The sequence below is a fragment of the Bubalus kerabau genome, chromosome 12 (assembly GCF_029407905.1).
Source record: "Bubalus kerabau isolate K-KA32 ecotype Philippines breed swamp buffalo chromosome 12, PCC_UOA_SB_1v2, whole genome shotgun sequence".
Lineage (NCBI taxonomy): Eukaryota > Metazoa > Chordata > Mammalia > Artiodactyla > Bovidae > Bubalus > Bubalus kerabau.
In genome coordinates this window covers 74,915,905-74,928,513 of record NC_073635.1, presented here as the reverse complement: position 1 = coordinate 74,928,513, position 12,609 = coordinate 74,915,905, and the positions used below count along the sequence as shown (strand labels likewise).

Here is a 12,609-nt window from a genome sequence, read left to right as displayed (position 1 = left end):
AATGGGTTTGTTTCTGCTGATAAACAGGTTTTGGATTCAGGGAGACTGGAAGAACATGATGAACCATTTGTTTTGCTGCAAAATAGAGACAGCCTGTTTTACAAGATGGTGCAACAGCTGGGCGAGGAGGAGGCTGTTGCCCTCACCGAAAGAGCAAAACAGGTGAGCTCGCTGCAGGGAAAGTGAAAGTCGCTCAGTCATGTCCACTTGCTTTTGACCCTATGGACTGTAGCCCACCAGGCTCCTTTATCCAGGGGATTTTCCAGGCAAAGAATATTGGAGTGGGTTGTCATTTTCTTCTCCAGGGCATCTACTCCATTGAAGGGTCAAACCTGGGTTTCCCACATTGTAGGCAGATTCTTTACCACAGAGCCACCAGGGAAGCCTGCTGCAGGGAGTTGTAATTAAAGTTCCTCTCCATGGTTCACTCCTCATGATCTTGCATCAGTGGTCTGTTAACAAGCACTCTGTGCTCTTATAAGCCTCCAGAGACAAAGCTTTATGACTGGACCCTAAAACACACACAACTGGTGGAAGATGGATCTGCTGAGAATCTCCAGCAGTCGTGGGGGTGGGGTACAGGATGTGTGCATGCTCATGTGCCTGAGAGATTTCAAAGGCACATCTTTGAACTTTGGGTTCAGATTCTCATAAAGTATGGAATATTCTCATTTTGCAAACCCTTTACATTTCATTCTGATTGGTGCTCATTGATGACAACCATTTTTGATGCAAGTCCTATCAAGGAACATTCAGGACATTTGAGGGTTTGAAGGAAAACATTTGGAATATTTTGGGTCTAGGAAGATCTACCAGGGAAAAGTGTAGATCTCTTCTGTTTTCTAATGTTTAAGGAAAACTTCTACATGATACTGTCACTTTCTCTCTAATTCTTTGTTGTTTAGAATTAGGTCCAATTACTCCCTTAAGTTTCCTCTACCTTCTGGAAGATGAAATTGTCTTCAGGATATGCCAGGAATTAACAGTACCTTTACACTGTAGTCTGAATTGTGCTTGAAAGTTTACAAAGCACTTTCACAGAGATGAGGTATGTGAAGCACTAAGCACTATGCATGGTGTGAAGAAGGTGCTCAATGGGTAACATTCAGGTTATGTGGTATCTTCCTAACAAAGGTGAGGTGGTAGTGTCTCATCGTACAAATGTGGTAACTGAGGTCTGGTCTAAGGGACTTATCCATTGTCATGCAGCCACCTGTAATTCTTTCTAGAATAAGGTGGTAATGGGGTTGATGGAAGAATGGAGGGAGGGAAGGTCTGGCATTCTCACCCCTTGAGATGCGTGGATTGACTGAGGTGGAAAGAGGCTTCCAACTCTGTGGTGAGGCTATCCATCAAAACTTTATCTCTGGGCAGTAAATTATGGGTACATTTTTCCTTATTCATACTTTTCTGCATTCCCCAGATTTTCACTTGTAAGTAGACTGAAATTACTTCTGTAGTATTCAAAATATCACTTGAAGAAAGTATGTCCCAGTATCTAACAGTAATTTTTATGAAAGGTTTATCTAAAATGTAGTCTAAGTTCCCTCTGTTTCTGTGTCGTCTCATTCTTCCTCCTTAGAATTGAAGAAATGAAAAGCTGTACCTTCTACTGTTCTAAGGGTAGGAAGTTGTCCAGGGTAACAGAGCTGGCTAAAGAGTTGGGAAGTTAGAGTTTAAATATTGGTTTAGGGCTGACGAAGTCTGTGTTTTGAACTTTTTGTAAATATTCATATCATATGAAAATGTAGAGAAGCTACACTTAGAGCCCTAATTTTTTTATTCCAGAAATTCACAGAGCGTTTTTTTTTTTCTTTTTTAATCAACTAGAGTGTCTCATTGTCAGAACTTCCCTCCTAAGACTTGATATTCACTTGTGATTCCCTGTATAACATAGTTATAAAACAGCTAGGAATCTCCCAAATCCTTTTGTTCTTTTGACTTTAGGCATTTCACATCAAAGGAAGGTGTCCCCAACCTACATATCAAAGTCTTCATTTAATAAATGTGTTATCATTACATCTTATCAGACATTGAGTGATGAGAAATAGATTACAGCATTTTAGATAGGTCCAAATAACACAAGATAATAGGGTTCACCACCCTCATTTTACAGATGAGTAAACTAAGTCCTCTTAGAAAGAAGATGGCCCTATATATACAATGAGTGTTACCCTAATTTGCAGCAGACACAGAATTAGAAATCTTTTCTTCCAGTAAATGTTTCAAATGAGTATAACATACGTACAAAAACAGACATAGGTCATAGAATTAGAAAACTTGATTCCTGGTCTAATCGTCTTGCACCTACTTTAACAATATTAATGGTAAGTTATATTTGTGTTGTTCTTTATAATTTATTTTACACAGTGCTCACATATAATTTTACTTAATCCTCACAATAGCCCTTTTTTATCTCATGTCATGGGTGAGAAGATTGGGTCCAGGACTCACCCAGAGTTTCAAAGCTGGTCCAGGGGGCCCAGAGAGGGAATTGCTGGGGGAGGCTGAGTGTAGCCCTCAGTACTGCATTCTATGTCGTGTGAGAACACACTGCTCCTTCTGTTACATGGTAGCCAAGGCGGAGCCAATCACCCAGATTCACAGGGTGCAGAAGATCACTCTTGGATTTCAGTCCTGCCACTGGTCAGGTCACCTCTTTGGAGAGACATAATGAAATACTGATCCTGATTCTCATCCCAGTTGAAAGTCTTCTTGACTCTCTTTCTGCTTGTGCTCAGTCCTCTTAATGGAACAAGCTGTCAGTTGTCAATGTTGTAAATGCACGGGCATCAGATATCAGTGCATCTTTCAGAGCTGTCACATTGGAATGTTTAGCCTAAGTCAACAAGCTTTTCACTGTAACAGAACAGAATTCATTTATTTGAAGAGAAAACTCAACATCTGAGAAGTGCTTCCAGGTCACACTTTCCTGCAATCAACTGTTCTACTGCTGAGCTAGACTCCCTAAGTCATGTTCCCTTGGCCATGGAGTTGCTTCCCGGAAAATGTTGGTGCAGGCGAGCTGAATTGCCATCTGATTGACTGTTTCAAATGATCTGTGAAGTAGCAGAGAAAGTGCTTTTTAGATACATAAAGCTGAAGACTTTATTAGTTTACCAGGCCTACCATACAAAGTACCACAGAACAGGTAACTTAACAGAAATTTATTTCCTCACAGCTCTAGAGGCTGGAAGTCTGAAGTTAAGGTGTTGGCAGGGTTGACATGCTCTGTGCATCATTAAGGACATGTGCATATGTGGCCTTTCTGTTTTTAAGCACAAATAACACCTATCACTTGCTTTTTTCATTTAATATTATATCTCAGATTATATAAATACATATATCATTTTTAATGGCTACTTAGTATTTATGCTTTCCCCATCTATTTCCCATAAAGTGATGGGACCAGATGCCATGATCTTCGTTTTGTGAATGTTGAGCTTTAAACCAAATTTTTCACTCTTCATTCCCTACTCCTATTTTCCTTTCTAATACTGTTAGTTTTATATTTTTCTCCCAAAGGACTCTCACAATCATATGCTACTTATATTCTTTTTAATAATTTATCACTTTCTGTTTTTTTATCTGATAATTTCTTCCTTCCTTTGGTTTATTTTGTTGTTGCTTCTTACTTCTTGAATGTATTTGTTTTCATTCTTTCTTGTTTATTAATATAAACATTTCAAGGCTGTAAACTTTTCTCTGAATAATGTTCTCAGTTAAGTCAGTTCAGTCCAGTTGCTCAGTCATGTCTGACACTTTGCGACCCCATGAATCGCAGCATGCCAGGCCTCCCTGTCTATCCCCAACTCCTGGAGTACACTCAGACTCACATCCATCAAGTCAGTGATGGCATCCAGCCATCTCATCTTCTGTCGTCCCCTTCTCCTCCTGCCCCCAATCCCTCCCAGTATCAGAGTCTTTTCCAATGAGTCAGCTCTTCGCATGAGGTGGCCAAAGTACTGGAATTTCAGCTTTAGCATCATTCCTTCCAAAGAAATCCCAGGGCTGATCTCCTTCAGAATGGACTGGTTGGATCTCCTTGCAGTCCAAGGAACTCTCAAGAGTCTTCTCCAACACAGTTCAAAAGCATCAATTCTTCAGCGCTCAGTCTCCTTCACAGTCCAACTCTCACATCCATACATGACCACAGGAAAAACCATAGCCCAGACTAGACAAACCTTTGTTGACAAAGTAATGTCTCTGATTTTGAATATGCTATCTAGGTTGGTCATAACTTTCCTTCCAAGGAGTAAGCGTCCTTTAATTTCATGGCTGCAGTCACTATCTGCAGTGATTTTGGAGCCCAAAAAAAAAAAGTCTGACACTGTTTCCACTGTTTCCCCATCTATTTCCCATGAAGTGATGGGACTGGATGCCATGATCTTTGTTTTCTGAATGTTGAGCTTTAAGCCAACTTTTTCACTCTCCACTTTCACTTTCATCAAGAGGTTTTTTAGTTCCTCTTCACTTTTGCCATAAGGGTGGTGTCATCTGCATATCTGAGGTTATTGATATTTCTCCCAGCAATCTTGATTCCAGCTTATCTTTGTTCCAGTCCAGCGTTTCTCATGATGTACTCTGCATATAAGTTAAATAAGCAGGGTGACAAAATACAGTTTTGACGTACTCCTTTTCCTATTTGAAACCAGTCTGTTGTTCGATGTCCAGTTCTACCTGTTGCTTCCTGACCTGCATATAGATTTCTCAAGAGGCAGGTCAGGAGGTCTGGTATTCCCATCTCTTTCTGAATTTTCCACAGTTTATTGTGATCCACACAGTCAGAGGCTTTGATATAGTCGATAAAGCAGAAATAGATGTTTTTCTGGAACTCTCTTGCTTTTTCCATGATCCAGCCGATGTTGGCAATTTGATCTCTGGTTCCTCTGCCTTTTCTAAAACCAGCTTGAACATCAGGAAGTTCACGGTTCACGTATTGCTGAAGCCTGACTTGGAGAATTTTGAGCATTACTTTACAAGCATGTGAGATGAGTGCAATTGTGCGGTAGTTTAAGCATTCTTTGGCATCGCCTTTCTTTGGGATTGGAATGAAAACTGACCTTTTCCAGTCCTGTGGCCACTGCTGGGTTTTCCAAATTTGCTGGCATATTGAGTGCAACACTTTCATGGCATCATCTTTCAGGATTGAAATAGCTCAACTGGAATTCCATCACCTCCAATAGCTTTGTTCGTAGTGATGCTTTCTAAGACCCACTTTACTTCACATTCTAGGATGTCTGACTCTATGTCAGTGATCACATCACTGTGATTATCTGGGTCTTGAAGATCCTTTTTGTACAGTTTTTCTGTTTATTCTTGACACCTCTTCTTAATATCTTCTGCTTCTGTTAGGTCCATACCATTTCTGTCCTTTATCGAGCCCATCTTTGCATGATATGTTCCCTTGGTATCTCTAATTTTCTTGAAGAGATCTCTAGTCTTGCCCTTTCTGTTGTTTTCCTCTATTTCTTTGCATTGATCACTGAAGAAGGCTTTCTTATCGCTTCTTGCTATTCTTTGGAACTCTGCATTCAGATGCTTATATCTTTCCTTTTCTCCTTTACTTTTCACTTCTCTTCTTTTCACAGCTATTTGTAAGGCCTCCCCAGACAGCCATTTTGCTTTTTTGCATTTCTTTTCCATGGGGATGGTCTTGATCCCTGTCTCCTGTACAATGTCACGAACCTCATTCCATCGTTCATCAGGCATTCTATCTATCAGATCTAGGCCCTTAAGTCTATTTCTCACTTCCACCGTATAATCATAAGGGATTTGATTTAGGTCATATCTGAATGGTCTAATGATTTTCCCTACTTTCTTCAATTTAAGTCTGATTTTGGTAATAAGGAGTTCATGATCTGAGCCACAGTCAGTTCCTGGTCTTATTTTGTTGACTGTATAGACCTTCTCCATCTTTGGCTGCAAAGAACATAATCAATCTGATTTTGGTGTTGACCATCTGGTGATGTCCATGTGTAGAGTCCTCTCTTGTGTTGTTGGAAGATGGTGTTTGTTATGACCAGTGCATTTTCTTGGCAAAACTCTATTAGTCTTTGCCCTGCTTCATTCCGCATTCCAAGGCCAAATTTGCTTGTTACTCCAGGTGTTTTTGACTTCCTACTTTTGCATTGCAGTCCCCTATAATGAAAAGGACATCTTTTTTAGGTGTTAGTTCTAAAAGGTCTTGTAGGTCTTCATAGAACCATTCAACTTCAGCTTCTTCATCATTACTGGTTGTGGCATAGACTTGGATTACTGTGATATTGAATGGTTTGCCTTGGAAATGAACAAAAATCATTCTGTCATTTTTGAGATTGCACCCAAGTACTGCATTACGGACTCTTTTGTTGACCATGATGGCTACTCCATTTTTTCTGAGGAATTCCTGCCCGCAGTAGTAGATATAATGGTCATCTGAGTTAAATTCACCCATTCCAGTCCATTTGAGTTCACTGATTTTTAGAATGTCGACATTCACTCTTGCCATCTCCTGTTTGACCACTTCCAATTTGCCTTAATTCATGGACCTGACATTCCAGGTTCCTATGCAATATTGCTCTTTACAGCATCGGACCTTGCTTCTATCACCAGTCACATCCACAGCTGGGTATTGTTTTTGCTTTGGCTCCATTCCTTCATTCTTTCTGGAGTTATTTCTCCACTGATCTCCAGTAGCATATTGGGCACCTACTGACCTGGGAGTTCCTCTTTCAGTATCCTATCATTTTGCCTTTTCATACTGCTCAAGGGGTTCTCAAGGCAAGAATACTGAAGTGGTTTGCCATTCCCTTCTCCAGTGGACCACATTCTGTCAGATCTCTCCACCATGACCCGCCTGTCTTTGGTTGCCCCATGGGCATGGCTTAGTTTCACTGAGTTAGACAAGGCTGTGGTCCTAGTGTGATTAGATTGACTAGCTTCCTGTGAGTATGGTTTCAAGTGTGTCTACCCTCTGATGCCCTTTTGCAACACCTACCATCTTACTTGGGTTTCTCTTACCTTGGACGTGGGTTATCTCTTCACGGCTACTCCAGCAAAGCGCAGCCGCTGCTCCTTACCTTGGAGGAGGGGTATCTCCTCACCCCCGCCCTTCCTGACCTTCAGCATGGGATAGCTCCTCTAGGCCCTCCTGAGCCCGCACAGCCACCACTCCTTGGACGTGGGCTTGGTCCTCCCGGCCGCCACCCCTGACCTCAGACACAGGGTAGCTCCTCCTGACGTCCCTGACCTTGGATGCAGGGTAGCTCCTTTCAGCTGCCACCCCTGACCTTGGACTTGGGTAGCTCTTGTCGGCTGTTCCTAAGCTGTCGCAGCCTGGCACTCTTGGCCGCTGCCCCTGACCTCAGACGTGGGGTAACTCCTCTTGCCCGTGCTTAAGTGCGCAGGTCGCAGCTGCCTGCGCTTAATGTTCTAGCTATATCCTATAGGTTCTGGTGTGTGTGCTTTCATCATATTTAGATTTTTATTTACAAATTTCTAAAGTTTTGGTTTCCATTTCCTCTTAGGCCCAATAATTATTTCAGAAGGAGGCTTTTGAAATTTTCTAGAGAGAGAAGATTTTTTTAATGTCTATTTGTTTTCTACTTTGTTCTTCATTTTATTCATTTCATTGCCTTGTGATAAAAAGAAAAATTCTCTGTACTATTTCCACCCAAACAGAATTTATTAATACTTTTCTGTGCTCTTGTATATAGATAATTTTGTGAATAGTCTTTATGCATTCAGAAAGATGAACTGTTGTCTGTTTAAGGTATAATGTTTAATTTTTATTTAGAGTGATTTTATTAATTACAGTATTTAGGTTTTTTCTATCCTTCTTTATTTTGGTCCATTTGATGTGACTTGGACTTAGAGAAGGGAATTAATCTCATATTATGTTAAGTTTCACTTTGTAGTTCTTATCATTTTTGCTTGATAATTTTGATGCTGTGATTTTTCAGTGCATAGAGATCCATGGCCTGTGTTTGAATTATGAATTTTATTTTCTATTACTTTAAGGTATCAATACCCCTTTTTGATTCATTTAATGTTCCTGGCTCTGAACCCAAACTGATTCAAAACTAAAATTGAGTCTTCTGCTTTTACTTTGTTTTCATTTGCCTGGTATATGTTTTACCATCTTTTAATATCAGATTGTACATGTATGTCCTGCAACGGTGTGTAGTTTGGTTTATCTCTGAGATTTAATCTTAACCTTTATAGGTATGTTTTATCTTAGTTCTCTTATGTTAAGCTTTCAATCTGAAGTGTTATTTTCTTTAAACCTTCTAATTTGCAGTCTGTGTTTTGTTTTTTTTTGTTGTTTTTTTTTTTTTTTTTTTATTTTGCCCGCTCTTTTATGTATACTACTTTAATTTCTTCTAGGAACACTCTATTTCCTTATTATTGACTCCACACTATAAATACTGACAACATATTTCCATTTTTCTTCATTCTACTACAAATCTAACTTGTTTAAATGGATTTTCTGACACTGTTTAACTTTAAATCTTTAAAAATACTTCAGTCTCTATTATTTTACCTGTATGTTTTAAATGACATTTGTTCCTTCTGTTGTGCTTAGTTGCTCAATCATGTCTGACTTTTGTGACCTGATGGGCTGTAGCCCTCCAGACTCTTCTTTCCATGGGGATTCTCCAGGCAAGAATACCAGAGTGTGTTGCCATGCCCTCCTCCAAGGGATCTTCCCATCCCAGGGATCTAACCCATGTCTCCCACATTCCAGGCAGATTCTTTACCATATGAGCCCCAAGGAAGCCCTGTTCCTTCTGTTAGTCAGTTGAAATTTGTCCTCTAGTGTTTTTCAAACTTTAGGTTCTGATTCATTGGGCTGTGAAATCCAGATTCATTGGCCATCATAACCAGCATGTTTCAAGAAGTGAAATGGAAGAAGAGAGGAATTGAGAAAAATAGCAGTATATCTTTCCTTGTTATAGTGAATATTTTATGAAATTACTTTCAGGACAGATAAATATAGAGAGTAAATCTGTACTCACTGTAAACAAGTGTATTAAAGGAAGGTCCATTGTAGTTAGACTGCCCAACTTATTCCAAATATAGTTAACCCTTGAACAATGCAATTTTGGACTGCATGCATCCACTTATAGGCAGATTTTTTTTTTCAATAGATATATACTGCAGTTCTATGTGATTCAAAGTTGGTTGAATCTATGGATACAGAGGATGCCTAAAAAATTATACACAGATTTTTGACTGTTCAGAGGATCAGAGCCCCTAAACCCACATTGATCAAGGGTCAACTGTATGAAGTATTCATCTGTTGCATCTCTAATTTGAAATAACTTGGTGTTCTTTGCTGGAGGCTCAAAGGATTCTTTCTCTGTTTTGAAAATCATTAATTTTTCCTAGGAAATCAGATACTCTTGATCTTGACATTCAAATGTTTTATTTCCAGAAGTTTACATGAATTATATCTTTGAATTTGTTTTATTTGATTGGATTCTCATCTTTACAAATATTTATAGTGTGTGTGTTACCTGTCCTTTGCCTATTTTATAGAGCTATTATAGCCTTAATACTTTTAAAGTTTATATTAATGAATAATTATTTGGCTTGTTTTCTCAGGCCTATCCTCCAGGTCTCACAGTGTTTTTTTCAGCCGTGTCTAATTTTCTTTGTGTTGCCTTTTTGAATGATCATTTCTTTAATGTCTTCATTTGTCTCTTCCATTTCAATTTTGGCCTCTATCAACTCATATTACATCATCATCTGTTGCTGTGTCATGTTTTCCTGTACTTTCAGATGTCTATTGTATGCAGGTTGACTGTTCTGCTACATTTTCTTTGAATGAATTACATCATATATTTTTCATAATTTTCCTCTGTCAGTGAGCATTTTTTCATCCATCATATCCTCAACTTATTCCTTTTCCTCATTTTTTGTTTGTGTATTTTACAAACTCTATACTACTGTGTTATTATTATTCCTACTACTCACCTTTAAATTTTTTCTAGATCATGTATTTATAGGGTAGTTGTGGCTAAAGTATCATTTCAGGCTAAAGTGAATTCTCTCTGCTTAACACAGAAGTTCTTCATGGCCTGGGGTGGTGATGGGGAGTGTGTGTGTGTGTGTGTGTGTGTAGAAGAGTCAGAAACTGAGAATAAATATTCATTTACCCTGTGCTCCTCCTTAGCCTTCAGAGATGAGCAATCAATGCTGCTTGCATTTCAGAATCTCCTCCTAGCATGCCACCAGTATAGATGCTTCAGGGAAAAATAGTGATTCTATATGATTCCTCATTGACACCTTAGAATTCACCCCTTAATTGGAGACCTGTGTTCTCCCATGATTGCTGAGGTCTGCTCCTCTTAAGTATCCTCTCTCTGTCTTGCCACAGCCAGTTTAATTTGATTGCATAAGGCAGCCCATCCAGATATTTTTGTCATTTGGGATTTCCTATGACTTCTGATTTCATCAAAGATTGGGATTTTTTTTTTTTTTAATCTCCCAATATCCTTTCTATTTAGGGTGATTTCTGAAAGGATAAGAGGAGAGAAAAATTCATTATTCCATTAAGTCGCGAGCACAAATCCTCTCTAAACTCTACAGCACTCTTTAATTTTGGTAATAAGCCTACCAGTATGTACACAGAGTTACACCTGATTTAAAGATGAGAAGTTTGAGGGTTACTGGGATTGAACTTGGGCCATGCAGTTCAGGAAGTGTGAATGCATAGTCTTGAGCCAGAGTTTTACGTATGTTGAACTATCCAGGCTGGCCTTTTATCTATGAAGGGGAGCTTTTATTGCTCTGTTGCTTTTAGTAAGATCTAATTCTGTCATGATGGCTTTATCTACTAGCTGCTGTTTAAACAATAGATTGTTTCAGCCTACACTGGAGGAGCTATAATGAACAAACTGAAGAGAAGAACAAGAATGGGTCTAGAAATCCAACACTCACTGTTTTTATTTTTCGGGTTTTTTTGCTCTGCCTGTCCTGAATTTGAACATTTTTGGCATTGTGTCTTTTAATCTTCACAACTTTCTGAGCTGGCCTTGTTATCCCTCAGATGGAATAACTGAGGCAGAAGAATCTAAGTAACTTCTCAAAGTCACAGGTTAGAAAGAGTTAATAATCTTTTAGCCAACTTTCTGCCACACTGATTACCATGTTCACTGGGTTAAATATGTCTCAACTATGACTCTGGGCTTCTTTAAGGATAAAATCAGAAAAGTCACAAAGGAACTCCCATATAATTTGTTTTCTTCATGTAAGCCATGTGATGCTGCTACTTTCCTGGACTGAGTGGCCATGTCTTTCAGCAGCATCATAATCACACCAACACTTAGCTCAGCATGTTTTCAACCTGAAGTTTGTAGTATCACTTAGTTCTTATGAGATAGGTCATTGTATCACTTCACAGCGAGGCAGCTGGTGTGGAGAGAAAGAGCTTCTCCCAGGGTCAGCAGTATCCCAGGGGATAGAGGTGAGCCTCAGCCTCTCTATCCCAGGCTCAGCCCATCTTCGAGGACTCTGCTAGCAAGTATTCAGTCATCTCAACTCCCTTCATAACCCACCCTGTGAAAAGATGCCTTCTCTCACTTGTGTTGTCAGCCAGAGTGTGGTCTACACCAGGGTAACAGGTGAGAGACAGAGAGGTCAGATAAAGGATTTTATACACAGGAAGCTTGGTTTTAGTATTCAGTTTCAAGTCGATAATGAAATGAAGACCATTTTGGTTCAAAGTTGCCAATAATAACATTTTATTTTTAAAAATTATGTGGATAAGGCTTTTGGGGAAAGGAAACAGGTGATTTGCGGACGACTGTCAAGCATAGAAAGTAGAATGTATTTCCTTTTGTTCTTTGTTCTTTTTAGTTTCATCAAGAGAGTACAGTAAGCGCCCTACCTACTGACCTTCAAGTTGCAAGCTCTGAAAGATGCGAACGTGTGGTCACACCGAAGAGATTCACAACACCGGAAATGGCAAGAGGATTTTCTCTATTTAAGGAGGCATTGTTAGTTTTCGAGGCACAGGACTCGAATGTAGAACAATACACAAAGGTTGCAGCAGCCGTTGAGAATGCAATCCAATGCTACCGTGTCATCTATGAGAAGAAAAAAGGAGACACTGCCCAGACAACACTGGATCGTAAGACGGTAGATGAAATTGAATCAAGCAAGGAGTCAGAATCTGTGTCATCAATGTCAGTGAGTGAAATTGCAACTCGTGTTCCGTCTCCTATAGCTGATGATCCTTCAGCTCCACCATTTCCCACCTCCTGTCAGTAACTCCTCTTGCCTGTTCACTCAATGCCAGCCCTGTATGCCACCTCTTGTACTATACTTCTGTATTTTTTGAGGTATTGTGGTGTAAAATTAAACACTTTTTAAAATTTTGTGTTTGTTTTTTATGTATTATTTGTGTGAAAAAGTATTATAAATGTATTACAGTACAGTACTATGTAGCCAATTGTCTTAGTTGGATACCTAGGCTATCTTTGCTGGACTTATTTACAAATGCATTCTCAGTATGGAGCTCAATCTATATACGGGACTTAGTGTATTTTTTTTTTAGATTCTGCATATAAACAATATCATATATTTTTCTTTCTCTCTCTGGCTTATTTCAATTAGTGATAA

The 12,609-nt window shown here is 39.3% G+C and overlaps 1 protein-coding gene across 1 annotated transcript in view; it reads left to right on the top strand.

The window, feature by feature from the left end:
- The window catches only part of LOC129624177 (ATP-binding cassette sub-family C member 4-like), a 164,348-nt gene extending 151,992 nt beyond the window's left edge, over window positions 1–12,356 (top strand). The window contains exons 30-31 of the mRNA XM_055541873.1: window positions 28–162; window positions 11,845–12,356. Coding sequence (XP_055397848.1) covers window positions 28–162; window positions 11,845–12,258 — 549 coding nt within the window. The 3' untranslated portion in view covers window positions 12,259–12,356. The remainder of the gene's footprint in view (window positions 1–27; window positions 163–11,844) is intronic.
- The last annotated feature ends 253 nt before the right edge of the window (window positions 12,357–12,609 follow it).